At 50.2% G+C, this 14681-nt stretch overlaps 1 protein-coding gene across 6 annotated transcripts in view; it reads right to left on the bottom strand.

The window, feature by feature from the left end:
* Nucleotides 1–14681, bottom strand: part of FSTL4 (follistatin like 4) — a 397791-nt gene that overhangs the window by 47582 nt on the left and 335528 nt on the right. For all 6 annotated transcript variants that reach the window (XM_072728613.1, XM_072728614.1, XM_072728608.1 and 3 more), the window contains one exon: nt 13156–13322. In XM_072728613.1, coding sequence (XP_072584714.1) covers nt 13156–13322 — 167 coding nt within the window. The remainder of the gene's footprint in view (nt 1–13155; nt 13323–14681) is intronic.

Here is a 14681-nt window from a genome sequence, read left to right as displayed (position 1 = left end):
TTTGGGGTTAGCTAGCTCCTTGACATCTTTGAGGGGTGGTGCCCAGAGCTGACAGGGACAGAGGAGGTCCTGGCTTCCTGGTGAGAAACAGGGTGGTGCACTGCCAGCCGCGCTGGCTGAGGGTGAGGGGAAGCCTGGCGTGGGACTCCGGAGACTCAGATTTTAGTTGAACTCTGTCACTGACCAAATGTCCCTTGTCCCTCTGGGCTCTGGTTCCTCCACCAGCAAGTGGCGGACAGTCCATGAACCTGCCTGCCTCATGGGGTGCTGAGGAGATCTGGCAAGAGAACACACGTGAATACTCTCCCCAGCGTGGGCAGCATGACATACGTAGGGGTATCACTTGTTATTATTAACAGGACATGCAAAACTCCTCTTGACCCCCTGGAGCCAACACCAAACCACCCCTCTTGCCATTCCCTGTGCCCTTCTCCACAGAAGCCATCTGGTGGCGGGAGGGAGGGAAGGCCACCAGTCACCATGGCACAAGAGCTGTGCCAGAGCTGCCATGGAGCAGCTCCCTGACCCTCTGCCTTGCTCACATCCTGAAGGGCCTCACTGCCACCATCTTGAGTCCTTTGAAGGTGCTTTTTGGCTAATTAGCCCGGTGAGGGAGTGCGGGCCAGAGAGAAGCTTGGGGAGGGCGTGGGGGTGGTGGTGGTGGTGTTGCAGGGCAAGGTGGAGCGCAGATGCACGCAGCCCGCTTTCATTATCAGGAAAAAGCCACACGACAGCACTCCCACCAGAGTAAAATATTGCAGAGGGCTGCCAGAGCCCAGCGACTTTTCTCTGAAGCATTGCTCTGTTTAAAAAAGCCCCATTCCTATCACTCTGTGGAAGCTTCAATAATAAAAATAAAACACCAGATAGCTGATTTGTCCTGTGTCATAACAGAGTCATAAAGGGTTCATACCTGAGTTGCTTATGAAAAGTTAATGGTTAGTCAATTCTGGGCTGACATATTTCTGGTCTAAGCTGTTTGTGTGTCAAAACCTAAGTGTGGCCGAAAATATATTTGGCTTGGGGGCTCCGTGGGGAGGTGGCAGGTCGAAAATAGGGCAGGGAAGTTGGGTGCGGTTCCCACTTCGGGGACCCCTCTATACCTCACCTGGGTTGTTCCAGGGCCGACTCCATCCCCAGGAGCAATCCTAGAACCGCTAGCGGGGGGTGCCCTGGCACATTCCCTCGCCTGCCTCCCCGGGCGTCGCGCCCACAGCCCATCCTCGCCCGGGGCCCCCAAAGCCCGGCGAGGGTTCTGGCGGCCCCTCGCTCTGGTTGCCTCCTTGCCAAGGTCATGTGGTCACGGGGCCCGCACATTGCTCAGGCTGAGAGGTGCGCCAAGGCCGAGGTCCGCACCGATCAAGGGTCAGAACACCAGCTCCCAGGCTTCGAGAGCTAGCCATGAGCTAGGAAGCTTCATATGTATCTGCCTTGGATAATCCTCAGGAAAGAAAACAAAACCCAAGCCAGAAAACGAAACAAAAGCCCAGTCCCCATGGGGTGAGGAAGCAGAGCTCTCCCTCACAACGTATTTAGGATCTGATCTTGTCTGATGACCTCACTGTGACCGGTGGGCCAAGGCCCCATCTTCTCATCTAGGGGACGGTGGGGACCCCCTCCCCTGCCCCTTCACTCTGTCCTCCACGCAGCGGTCAGACCCTACCCCTGCACCCCGAGTCACAGCCCTAGAGAGTCTGTAGGGATGACCTGCCATCCCCACTCCTTCCACTCTCCTGGCTCATTTCCCTCCAGCGCTTTGGCTCTTTGCTGTTGCTCACGAGCCAGGCATCCTGCGCCCTCCTCCCCAAAGGCTGTCGGTCTGGTTTGCACCCAGGCTCAAATGTCATCTGCCTGCCCTATCTGTAACCCCTACCTCTCACGTCTCATTTTGGGGCACTTACTGCCACTTCGCATACCATTTGTAACTGCCCCCCCCCCCCCCCACTAGGACAGGAGCTCCCCAGGGAAGGCAGGGATTGTGGTGCTGCACAGTGCTCACTGCCATGTCCCCAGTGCCTGGGAGGGCCTACCTCCTCATGGGCCGTCAGCAGATATTCTGTGAATGGATCAGATCACACAAGATCCGATCTGCAGGGACTGTGTTCTGGTTCTTTGGGTTTGACAACAGAGGCACCTGCCTCCTGCCTTCTCATCCACCTGAACATTGCCAGCGATATGGGGTCAAAATGAGGTGGTTGGCAGGGAGAGAACTGATCCCAAGAACAGTGCCCCTGTTTCCCAACCCCGTCTCTTTTTCATGCTTCATTCCGCAGGCTGGTGCATGCTGGGATTGGCCAAAGAGAAGGCTCCACTCTGATCAGCAGGCAGAGATGGAAAAGCCCTTGCATGTGATCTCAGACTCAGCTGATGACTTTTGGGGAGCCCCTAGCAAAGTCATTTAACCTTTCTGTCTACTTTTCCTCATTGCTGCTGGCGGCAGAAGCATAGCTCCTGGGTGATCACTCAGGTGCTGAGGGGTGTGCGTCCATTCTTCAAGGGCACGAGGGGATGCTGGATGCATTATGGGTCTCCTTTGAGCACCTAACTTGTTACCAGCCTATGGCTTAGGCTCTGGGGAGAAGCTGACTGTGGGAATAAATAAAACAATGTCTCTGGGCTAAAACAATAGGCATCATATAATTATAGAACAAAGTGCATATTGTTTTCTGGAACATGAATACTGGCTACTGAAATCAAATTTCCCTCATTGGATATGAGGAAATTACTTTAAAATTGATTTATAAGAAGCTACATAAGACTAAACCTGTAATCCTTCCTCTCCTGAATGTTCTTTGAGATGTGTCTGAATACTGCTATCAATGCTTGATTGCATCTCTGTAATTGTCTTTTTATGGATGGCTTTTTTGTTGTTGTTCTGATGCTTAGAAATATATTAGCAAAATCAAAGTTCCTTCCAGAAATAAACAGATGCCATATTAGACCATTCTTCGTACTGATGCACATCTGTCTTTGGGAAAGAGACAATTTTACTAAAAGGCATAGTTTTTGTCTTTTAAAAAGCTCTTTTGTAAGGATCTGCCCTTAATAAAGCAAGTAATTAAATGAGATTTAAGTATTAAACAATATTTAAGCAGGGGCAAGATGGGGGATGTTGTCATAGTGATACATGTGACTCAAGTCTTAAGTAATATTAAAATGAGCCATCAATGCTGAATATTTAGTGACTAAATGTTCAATGCAAGGACTCCAGGGTGATTGTAGAGTTTAGGTTAATGATACTGCCAATGGTACAAGTTAACACTCAGCTTAGAATCATTTATTCTGAGCTTTTCTGACTCAGCCCTTCTCAGGAGCAATGCTTCTCAGGAGCCCTCTGCCCTGCTCTGTTTGGCGAGGATGGAGTCTAGGAGAGGGTCTTTTCCCCATGCTGGTTTGATTCCAGCCCCTAGAATTCACTAACCCTAGCATCCCTCCTGCATAAATATTTTGACAGGAAAGCCCAAACACTGAACAATATGCAGCCCCTGGATGATGGCTGGCCTCAGAAATGTCTGCACCTCACATGTCTGACATCCAGACCAAGCAAGGACGAGCTGCATCCCGGGTGGGCACACACAAACATCCACGTGAACACATATAGTACACGTAAGCATGCATGGTATGCACTCACAGCACCCCTAGCTTATGGCTCTATAGCTTAACCCCACATTGGGGTTCTCGTGCTCTGGCCACTTCCTTTCAGACCCTTAAAGGACATACTTGCCACTCTGCATGTACCTGCTCACAGTCCTTGTAAGAAGTCCCTGCAACTTGAGGTAATCCCTAAGGAGCTGCTGAACATCTGGGGTTCATTGGAACAACCTAAAGTTGGTCATTTCTCTTGCTCATTCCCAGGCCCAGGCCAGGGAGTCACAGGTGTGAGAGAAGTCACCATGGGGAGGGCTCCTGGCTTCCCCAGGACTGCAGGGAGTCTGGGGTCACTGGCTGACTCAGGTTAATATGATCATTCTCCCTCATGACTGTGGGTGCCAAAGAGGAGGCACCTCCTCTCTCTTGTCCCCAGCGTGCAGTTAAGTTGGTATTGCTGAACGAATGGAAGTGTGTCAGCCGACGGTGCTGGCTCTTGGGGAGCCCTAAAGGGAAGGGTAGTGAAGAAGTAACGTTATCCAGAGTGAGGCCTGGCCTTCGTTTGCCTGGAGGCTTTGGCCACCAGACTGTCAAATATATGATTTATGATGGGGGCTCTGCACCATGCAGTACCAGTTGTGTCTCCTCAGGCACCAGGGGCTAGAGGTCATCCATGTGAGTAGTACATAATCAAGCTCTAGTGGGAGCTCTGGACACCAGGTTTGGGTGAGCGTCCCTGGCTGGCAGTACCTCATGTGTGTGGTTATATATTGGTGCGGGGAAAGGACAAAGACTGCACCATGACGCACCAGGAGAGGACAACGGAAGCTCTGTGTCTGGACCCCCCTGGGTTCTGCCCCATGGGGCTTCTTCCCTTGGCTGATCTTTTTTTGTTTGTTTATAAACCACAGAAATTTACTTCTCATAGTTCTGGAGGCTACAAGTCCAAGACCAAGGTGTTGGCAGATTTGGAGTCTGGTGAGAGCCTGCTTCCTGGTTCTCAGAAGGCTGTCTTTTTGCTATAGCTACATGTGCTGGAAGAGGCCAGGATTCTCCCTTTCTTAAAGGCACTAATCCCATTTATGAGGCTTCTACTGTCATGACCTAATCACCTCCCCAAAGTCCCACCACCAGATAGATACCCTTACAATGGGGACTAGGCATAAACATATGAATTTTGCTGGGATACAAATATTCAGTCTATGGTACCAACAGATGCTTCCACATAAGCAGTAATGTACAAAGAATAAAGGAGCTCACATTCTGGGTAAAACAGAGAAACAGATTTCAGGCTTACACCCAGCCTAACTCTAAAAATAGAATAAATATAGGACACAACATTTTTAAGCACAGTCTCTGATCTCTGAGAAAAGGAAAACATGAGATGATGGCCACACTCACTCCAGCTCTCTGTTAGAACTGCACACAGAACCAGCACCCAGGGAACTACAACAAGGGGAAAAGAGGTAAGAATACAGGGCCTTTGAGATAGCTGGAATTTGAGAGCTGGGGTAGCAGAGAGGATGGGGCTTTGTAGGAAAGCAGTACCAGGAATTTCCTAGGGACACCCTCGAATCACTGGCTGGACACTAACATCCCGATGCTCAGGCTGAGATTCAAGGCCTCCCAGAGGACACGTCCTGGAGTTTGTGAGCTGAGCAGAGGTTCTAGAGATTGCACACTGTTGAGAGTGTCCAGGAGGGAGAGACCTGGGTGAATATCCTAGGCATTCCCTTGACTGATTGTAACCTACACTTATCCCCTGTAATAAACCGTAAATGTGAGTTGAGTCCTTCTGGCAAATTATTTAACCTGAAGGTAGTTTTGAGTACTTTCCACTCTTGTAATTGATGCTAGAGTGAGAGAGGTCTTGTGTGGACTGCTGTTTCTAACTTTGTACCGGGTTCTACAGTTCAATCAGGGGGATTCTGACCTGGCTGTGTGGATGCTGAGCATTAGGCCTGGGGGCAAATGTGAATGTCCAGGTGCACACAGGTGCCTAGGTACTTGCCCCAGAGAGTTCATGTCAGAGTCACCACTCTGAGCCCTCAGCTTATCCACCCTCAGAGGCCAGAGGGCAGACACCTCTTGACTCCGGGACCCCAGGGTATCATGTGGATGAGTGGTAGCTTGCGGGGCCCTCTAGGGAGTTGTAGGCCTTGGGTCCTTAGCTCATCAGCCTGGAGTGCTCAGCTGGGGAAGGGAGGGACTCAGGTGACACAAGGCAATTCAGAGATCACCTGAAGCTCCAGACCACCTCTAACCTGCCACCTTCACCTGGGCAACATGCAACCCTCCCAGGCGGATGCTCGATCAGGAATCTCTACTCTGAGAAGGCCCTATCAGCTCCTCTGACCTGAACCACACTCAGAGCCCTGATAGCCAACTGGCATTCTTGCTGTCCTTGAAACACTCCAGGGAACATTTGATTAAATTTCCTTTCATGGCTCATTTCAGAGACCAAGAAGACCTGCAAACAGGAATTTTCTCCTCATACATGTTTGAAATTCTTATACAGGCATACTTCGTTTTGTCACCCTTTATAGATACTCTTTCTTTATTTCTTTTTTTTCTTTTAACCAATTAAAGGTTTGTGGCAATGTGTATAGAACAAGTCAGCGCCACTTTCCTGACAGTATTTGCTCATTTCATGTCTCTGTATCACCTTTGGTAATTCTTGCAATATTTCAAACTCTTCCACTCTTATATTTGTTATGGTGATCTGTGATCAGTGATTGCCACTCATCGAAAGCTCAGATGATGGTCTTTTTTTCCAACAAGAAAGTATTTTTTAATTAAGTAGTTACTTTTTTTAGACATATGTTATGGCATACTTAAGAGACCATACGGCATAAACATAACTTTTATATGTACCAAAAATTCATTTGGCTCCCTTTATCACAATATTTGCTTTATTGGATAGTCACATTTTTGCAGTGGTTGGAACCAAACCCACAATATCTCCAAGGTATGCCTGGATACTGTTGGATGGAGTATAAACTGGGACAGCTTGTTTTGGAGGGAGATTTGGTGATTTCAATCAAACTGAAATCCTGTTCACCCTTGGATGTAGTCATTCTACTTCTAAGAACTTATAGACCCATTTACACAAGTGTGCAAGCAGGTGTGTATGAGGCTGCTTATTGCACTACCAGTTGCAGTTAATAAAGCCTGCCAATGGGCTGAATGTGAGCTCCCTTGAGTGGGGCTGGGGAGGAGAGCTGAGACAGGGCAGGCACTTGGGACTCTGCACCTAGGGTCTAGAAGCTAGATCAGAACTTCCCTGAGGGACCCTATGCCTTTGACATGGGGCCCAATGTGATCACTGAGCACAAGTGAAGCTTTGAAGTCAGGACTATGAGAGAAGAGAGGTGACCCCAAAGAGACCACTGAGAAAGCAAAGGCCCAGTAGAGGCACCTGATGGGAGAGAGGCCTCAGTGAGTTCTACGGTCTGTAGGATCCCGGCTCTGGGCCTGTCTCTTGTGGAGCTCTGGCCAATATTCCTAGTGGCTTGAGCTCACCCAAAGATCAAAAGAGCCAGATGTTCATCTGCAACCAGGGTTTCTGATGTAAGCTGGAAAGAATTGGCCAAAGCCTTTGAGTGCCTCAAATATAGTGTTTTCCAAGATTTTAAAACAAAATGTACCCAAGCATTTAATGAGATTATTTTAATGCAGAACCTACAACCTGTCTATCGTGTTGCAAACAGCTCTCCATGCTAATCAAACGCCTCTCATCTTTTTACAATGGATTCATGACTGGTTCATATAAAGACAATAAAAATTAAATGAGTCATGAGCTCCTAAATCATTCTCTTTTGGTCTTTTTAATAAACTCACTTCCAAAGTAGAGCTGGCTGAGAGCATATGCTTCATTAGAGTTATTTGTTCCTGGTTTTATACCATTTAGGCATGGGAAAAAAAGTGAACCTTTTAACACATCCTTCAAACACTACCACAAATACTTTGTTCTAATGGGTTTTGTTTTTCTGCTTTTATCACTGTACTCCGCCTACTGACATCTGAAAGCCCCAAATAGCAAGATTTGGTGAAGGAAAAAACCCAACAGAAAAGAGTAGCTCTTTCAAGTCATCGGAGATATACTGGGTTTGTTATAGACTCCCGTTTTAAAAAGACGAATACAATGGAAAAATGTTTCCTCTCCCTGAGACTGTCCTGGCCAGGCAGTTCCCTGTGCCATGCTCAGAGCCTCCTGCCTTCTGTTTTTGCTGGGACAGAGGCCAGAGGGCTAATGAAACCCTGCAGCGTGGTCCCTGTGGGGCCACCCCCAGAGTGGACACGTCCCGTGGGGGCCTGGGCACCATAGCGGGGGAGGAAGGGAGAGTTGGCCCCACAGTGAAGCCTTGGCAAGGCTGGGTGCTGGGGGTCATGTCCCCAGAGCAAGATTGACTGCAGCCCCAGCAAGTTCTGAGGCTCTCAGAATTACTTTATCCCCTTTGCTTCATGGAGATGTGCCTCCACATCCCTTAGCTTCTGAGGTGGGGCAGTGGGCCGCGGGCCCCTGCAGGTGAGGTGGGGGGCCCCACGGCCAGGTCTGAAGGCCCCGGGCCCACGACGGCTTTAGTAAAGAAACCAGCTTGGCCAGGAAGTAAATTACAGGTCATTTTTCGTTAGCTCTGGGGAATGTGTCCTTGGATAGAAACTATTGATTCCTCATCAAACAAACAGAAGGAGGAGCCATAATCCAGGGCTCCCTTGCCTAGAGGCTGCTGCCCATCTCTGAGGGCTCTGTGCTCTTGGTCCCAGTGCTGGTCTATCCTGGGGGTGGGGAGGGGGAGGAATTGTTTTCCCAGATGCAGCCAAGGGCCCATCTGTCCGTCCGTCCATCATCAAGCCCTGGGCTGTAGTGAGGCTCAGGCCTCCTGCAAAGGGTAGGCTGAGGCACACCAGGTGCTTGCTGGCAGCCTTAAGAAGTGGAGGGCACTGCGCTGAGCCCGGAGCCCTACACAGCGTGGGGTGCTGCTCCCGGTTCAAAGCCACTAGCCACTAGGGAACCCAGCAGGCTCCTTTCGTTTTGGGGCCTGACAGTATTTGGAGTTCTCCTCGGTTACACATGTAGTCTTAAACTAGAAGAGCCTCATGACTCTTACAGGATAAACTTCCGACCATGTCACTCCCCAGTTAAAAATCTATGGTTCCCATCATTCACAGGGAGTGGCCAAGATCCTGTAGGTTAACATTCAAAACCTGTCAGGTTCTGGCCCCACCTTGCCCCTTTAGACCTCTCTCTTGCTTGTCCCTGTTGCTGGAGGCCAGAACTTCTCCTCCCTCTGGCCCCCAGAGCTGGCTCCCTCTTTCTAACCTAGAATATGCCATACTGTATTATAATTCTGTGCTTGTGGATGCATCAGCCCCCTTGGGGCTGGGGAGGGTGTCTTTGCTCTACACTCTGGTTCACGGCTTGCGAGTCACCAGCATTTGGTGAATCCAGAGGATGACTCCCCTGTATGCCATCTGGACAGCCATGAACACATCGGGTGGCTCGTGAGTGCTCCTGACGGTGACACTGCTCAGTGGGGAATCCGAGAGGCTCCTTCACACTTGGCTCCAGGCTAGGGAGGTACATTTACTTTCTGATCAAATATTATTCTGATGCTTGAGGCATCCTTGATGTTTGCAAGTCAGAAAAGTTTAATTACATGTGTCATTAGGATGGCATTCTGTAATAGCTCTGTGACTGAATTCATTAACAGAATTCTTAACAGATAAGACAAGACAAATTAATATTTTGTTGCCCATGAAAGCTCCTCATTAAGAGAGCAGTGAAAAAGTGATTAATATTTTGTTGCCAATCAAGATGTCTTGTACAAATGACAAAGAAAGGAGGCTCACACCTCTTGGCGCTCTCTCATTTGCCTGTCTTGGGTTTTGTGGATGCAGCCCTTCTGTGCCAGGTGCTAATTACGGTGGGGTTGGGGGGTTCCAGCTGTGGCTGCGGTGGGCAGGGGTGGGTGTGCACACACCAAGGAGCTCTAGAACTCACCCATCCCCGGTCTTCGTTCCTTCGGGGCCACCTCTCTGTCCCCTACTCCCCACTGGGGCTGTTCTCCCCTGACCTATTCTTTTTTTTTTTTTGTATTTTTTTTTTATTGGAGTTTGATTTGCCAACATATAGTATAACACCCAGTGCTCATCCTGTCAAGTGCCCCCCTCAGTGCCTGTCACATGGAAAACTGTGTGGAGGTTCCTCAAAGAGTTAAAAATAGAACTACCCTATGACCCAGCAATTGCACTGCTGGGGATTTACCCCAAAGATACAGATGCAGTGAAATAGCAGGACACCTGCACCCCGATGTTCATAGCAGCAATGTCCACAATAGCCAAACTGTGGAAGGAGCCTCAGTATCCATCGAAAGATGAATGGATAAAGAAGATGTGGTATATATATATAATGGAATATAAATATATAATGGAATATATGTATAATGGAATATATATATATATATATATATAGGAATATTACTCAGCCATTAGAAACGACATACCCACCATTTGCCCCTGACCCATTCTTGCTTCAAAGATGGCCCAAGAACCTGCATGCCTTGGGCCTACTTGTCTCCGGCCTGACTTCCCCCTAGGGCAGCTGTCATCACTGACTCCAGAGTGGGGCCACCACTTAGGAACACCTGCTGGGTGCTGTGCACAGGGCTAGGCGCCTCACACAACACATTCACCTGAAAATGCCTACAGAAGGAGGACATTATCACCCTCACTCCCACACAGGCTCATGGAAGTTCACCAGCTTTCCCAGGGCTGCTCTGGCCTTGCTGGAGGCAGCCGGTCAGTGTGTCCCAGGCCGAATGTGAACACCCCAGGGTTGTATCTCCCTGCCTGGGAAGCTTCCTGGGGCTGCTGCTCATTCCTTATTAGGGACTCAGGCTGCAGGGGCCTGGGGATGTCGTTCGGCAGTAGTAGCAATAATAATACTGATGATAGTAATATAAGTAATAGTAGTGATGCTAAGGAGAGTGATAATAGCGTGAGACACCGTGTGCTAAGACCATCACATGTGTCTTCTTATTCAGTCCTCACACTGACTTCATGAGGCAGGCACTATTATTCATCCCTATGTCACACAGGAGGACCCGGAGACTTCGAGAAGTCAAGTGCCCTTTCCAAGCTCACTCACCTAAGAAGCCGCAGAGCCGAGGCTTCAACCCAGGTCCCTTTGCCCTCAGAGCCTGTGCTGTGCACCAGTAGGCTGTTCGGTCTCCCTCCTCGCCCACGGCAGAGGGAGGCAGGCGTGCGTGCGCTCGTGTGTATGTTGGGCAGGTGAGCATCCTGGGAGGCTGGCTCACGGGGCTTGTCTCTGGGCAGCACAGGGCTCTGCCTGTTTGCAGGCTGCTGACTTGACCACGAGCAGCAAGTGTTTGCCGGGAGGTAATAAGAGGCCATTAATCTCTAGTTGCACCCACAATTAACCCAAATTGCTAACCTCACTGTGAAAAGTAGAAATGCAATTGAGTTGATGCTGGAGGCATGTTCGAGGGAGGGGAAAAACACTCAAAGTAATTTAATTAAGCGGTGGCAAGTGCATTAAGAGGAGCTCCGCCTCCGCCTTTATTTAAGTAGAGCACCAAGTAATGCACATGGATGTTCAGACAGACATGGGCAGACCTGCCCTAGTTTTGAATTAATCACCACTGGCCAAATACAGTTTAAAGCTGATGCCTGACCCCAAGAGCTTTTGCATGCACAAAACTGTGCATCCCAACACACACACATACACACACACACACACACACACACACACACACCAGTCTTTGCAAACAGGATATTACCTCTCCTTGCTAAGATCTCACAGGCCTGAGGCATCTCAGGCTCAGAAGACAAAGGATTCTGACCACCCAGCATCTGTCCATCAAGCACCCACTACGGTGGTACCGGTATTGATACTGGGAGATGGGTAGGATTCAGGCTGTACTCAGCACCGGAAGCTGCAAGGAAATCAATCTGCCCCATGTGACAAGGGTGAGAGAAGGGGACTCCTTGCCTGGCTGTGTCCAAGATAAAATCCCCACAGCAGCCCGCCCCTTGCCATCTGCTTCCCACGTGATCTCCTGGGTGCAGCAAAGGGCCTACTGAGTAGCACAGTCCCAACTTGGTTTCTATAGAATTTTATGCTGGGCTTTCTCCTTACAAAGCAGTCTAAGAGTTGGAAGGAATCTTCAGGGTTAGGGGGTTCAGCTGTCCTCGTCTGGCTAGTGGCATTGCTGACCACCATCCCGCTTGAGCTTGTATGCCTCTAGGAATGGGGGGCTCACTGCTTATTATGATCGCTCACTCCATTTCAGGGCTGCTGTGATGGCTATCATGGTGTTCCATCTCAGCCGTCCAAATTGATTTCTTTTTGGGGAACACCCTGGCCCTCTGTGCTTATTGAACGTATGGCTCCTGCTGCCCTAGCACCTTCCTCACCATCTTAGGGATGTTAGTGGGAACTGATCACGCATCCCACAGGTCTTCCTTCCCTGGGCCAAGCATCCATTCTGGGCCAGTTTTCCTGTCCTGACCTAAGGAGACCAGGACTGCCCCCTCTTCTGCCCTGAAACTTATATGCCTGTTACTCTGGCTAAGACCTGTTAGCTGTCCTGGCAGTGTCCTACATCAGTGACATCACTCTTTCTTCTCAATGAACTTCTGGGAAGCCACCTCACTCCCTGGACCAAACCTGGGCCAAATAAATTATTCCCTTTTTTCTTCAAGTCCACTGGAAGGAGGGTACTGCCAATATTGGTTTTCTAATAGGATAGGTGGTTTAAGAAGTTGCTCAAGGTCATGAGGTTGGTTTGGGGTGACACTAGGAGCCCAGCCTAGGCTGCATGGACCGTCACAGAACAGAAGGATCCCTGTTGGTCACGTTAGGCTGCATGTGCTCAGCTGTTCTCTCTTCCACTCACCTCATCACCGCATTTCCACATCTAGCCAACAAGGCCCCCACGGCAGGCCACTCTGGCCTGATCCCTTTCCTTCCACCTCCTCTTCTGGTGCCTGTCCTCCTGCTGACCCAGCCTGGAGGTTCATCCCAGCCCTCCAGGGAATCCCTGTTCCCTCCTCATGCCTGCCTGCATCCTACCCAGCTGTGGCATCTGGAATCTCCCCTGGCTCTTCCAGCCAGATGTCCTCCCCGCTTCAGTGCCTCCTGCCTGGCCATGTTTCCTGTGGGCTCGTGGTCCTTCCTCGCGGTGGGCTCCCTCATGCAGCCTGAGCCTCTCACCTCCCACTCCCATGCGCACTGCCAGGACTTCGCTGCTACAGCCTGAGCCTACATGGGGGCCTCCTGCCCTGTCCGCTGTGTCTTCCCAGCAAGTGCGCCCTTGCCCTCTTGCGGGTCTGGCTGGCAAGCTTGCAGCTAACATCCAGTCTGTTCTCTGTCCTCAGGGGGACGTGGATTTTCTGGTACCTCCAGCTATCAGACAACAGACTTGAAAGGCATCAAACTAGGGTGTGAAAATCAAACCCTCTGGCCCTGCCACTGCCACAGGCAGTTTGCAGGCTACTTCCCTGGGGCAGGTGTGCGTTCAGGGTCAGAGCTGAGCGACTTACACTGATGTCTTCCAAGGCCATGAAGTTGAGGGCAAGCCCATTGCGCTTCCAGACGATGGGCGGCCGCAGGTCTCCACGGATAGCGCAGGTCAGCACGATGCTCAGTCCCACGGTCACTGTGGCCACACTGACCCTCTCCTCGGGGGCGAGGCGGAGCTGAACCACCTCTGCAGGGGGAAAAGGAGAAAGTCATCAGGGGCACATCCAGTGGGTGGAGTGGGGCCAATGGCCACAGGGGTTTCCTGCAGGCCAGGGGCCTGGAGGCTTTGAGGCTCCCTGAAAACTGTGTGTTGAACTCACTTAGTGTGCCATCTAAATGTACAGATGGACACTCCTTCGTGTCTTATGAGAAACGTTCCAAGGGCTCTGTGAGTCAGAGAAATTAGAGGCTGTAGCTAGTGTAGGGAAACCATCTGGGCTATGGATTTAGCAGTTGAGCTGAGAATGTGGGCTGCCACACGGGGACTGGGGAGCCAGATGTGCGGCGGACGCCCTGCTCTGTGCTCTTGGGCCTCATGAAGTCTGAGCCTTGCTTGGTGCAGTCAAGGTCTGCTGGCTGAGCTGACAGGTCTCTCATCCATCTGGGGGTAATTTAAAGGTTGCACTGTCTGAAGTCTGGGGAATGAACTGGCTGACCTTTGAAGGTTTGTTTCTGTCTGAGGATTCTTTGAACTCGGATTTGGATTTCTGTTCAGCAACCATGCAGTGTAGCCTTTAATTTTTTTTGAAGCGTACTTCGGGCTGCACAAATTTTTAATCCTTGCCATTTTATACTTGCTAACCAGCATTAGGACTGATCATTCTTGAGGCAAATGGGAAGGATCCTAAATATTTGCTTGCAGCCACAGGCTTTTAGAAATTTTCAGGATTTATGAGAAAATTAATGAGACTCAAGTTGTTCATATACCAACATGGGATCAGGCTTGGAGGGAGAGTTACCAGCCTACTGACAGGATTGCCTCTTCCTTACTCTTCCCTCAGATCTACAACTCAGAGCGCTTGGGGCAGTAGCCCAGAGGTGGCATGAGCTGAGGGAGGCAGGCTGGCTGGCTCTGAGGGTCTGTGATTATCCGGGATGCCAACAAAAATGCTGGGAGCCCTACTCACTCTTACTACTCTTTTGGGACCTGGGGACCCTGCCAGGTGTGGAGCAAAGCACAGAGTTGGGAACCAACCTTTTTGAACTGCGTGGCCAGGGAGCATGTCTGTGCTCACACCTTCTTGCACATGAGGAGAAGGTTGGGGGTGGAGGGGGGTGGGGAGGGAGGGGCAGGAATGAAAACAGTGGCAGCTGTGATGTACTGCAAAGTAGGTGAAGTGAGAGCAGGTGCAGTCAGGTCAGATCCTGAGTAGCAAAGCCCCTTCCCCACCACAAACACTCCACGGCCTGGCCCTGGGCTCACAGAGATGAGCAAGATATACACTAGGTGCTTAATCAGTGCTTGTTGGATGGATGGATGAAAAATGGAGAAAATGGAAATAAGGAAGGAAAGGAGCCAACAGGCCGGTAGAGAGGGGACACTCAA

Source organism: Vulpes vulpes, chromosome 12 (genome assembly GCF_048418805.1).
Source record: "Vulpes vulpes isolate BD-2025 chromosome 12, VulVul3, whole genome shotgun sequence".
Lineage (NCBI taxonomy): Eukaryota > Metazoa > Chordata > Mammalia > Carnivora > Canidae > Vulpes > Vulpes vulpes.
Note: the sequence above shows the minus strand (reverse complement) of the source record. Positions and strands in the feature narration are given on the sequence as shown.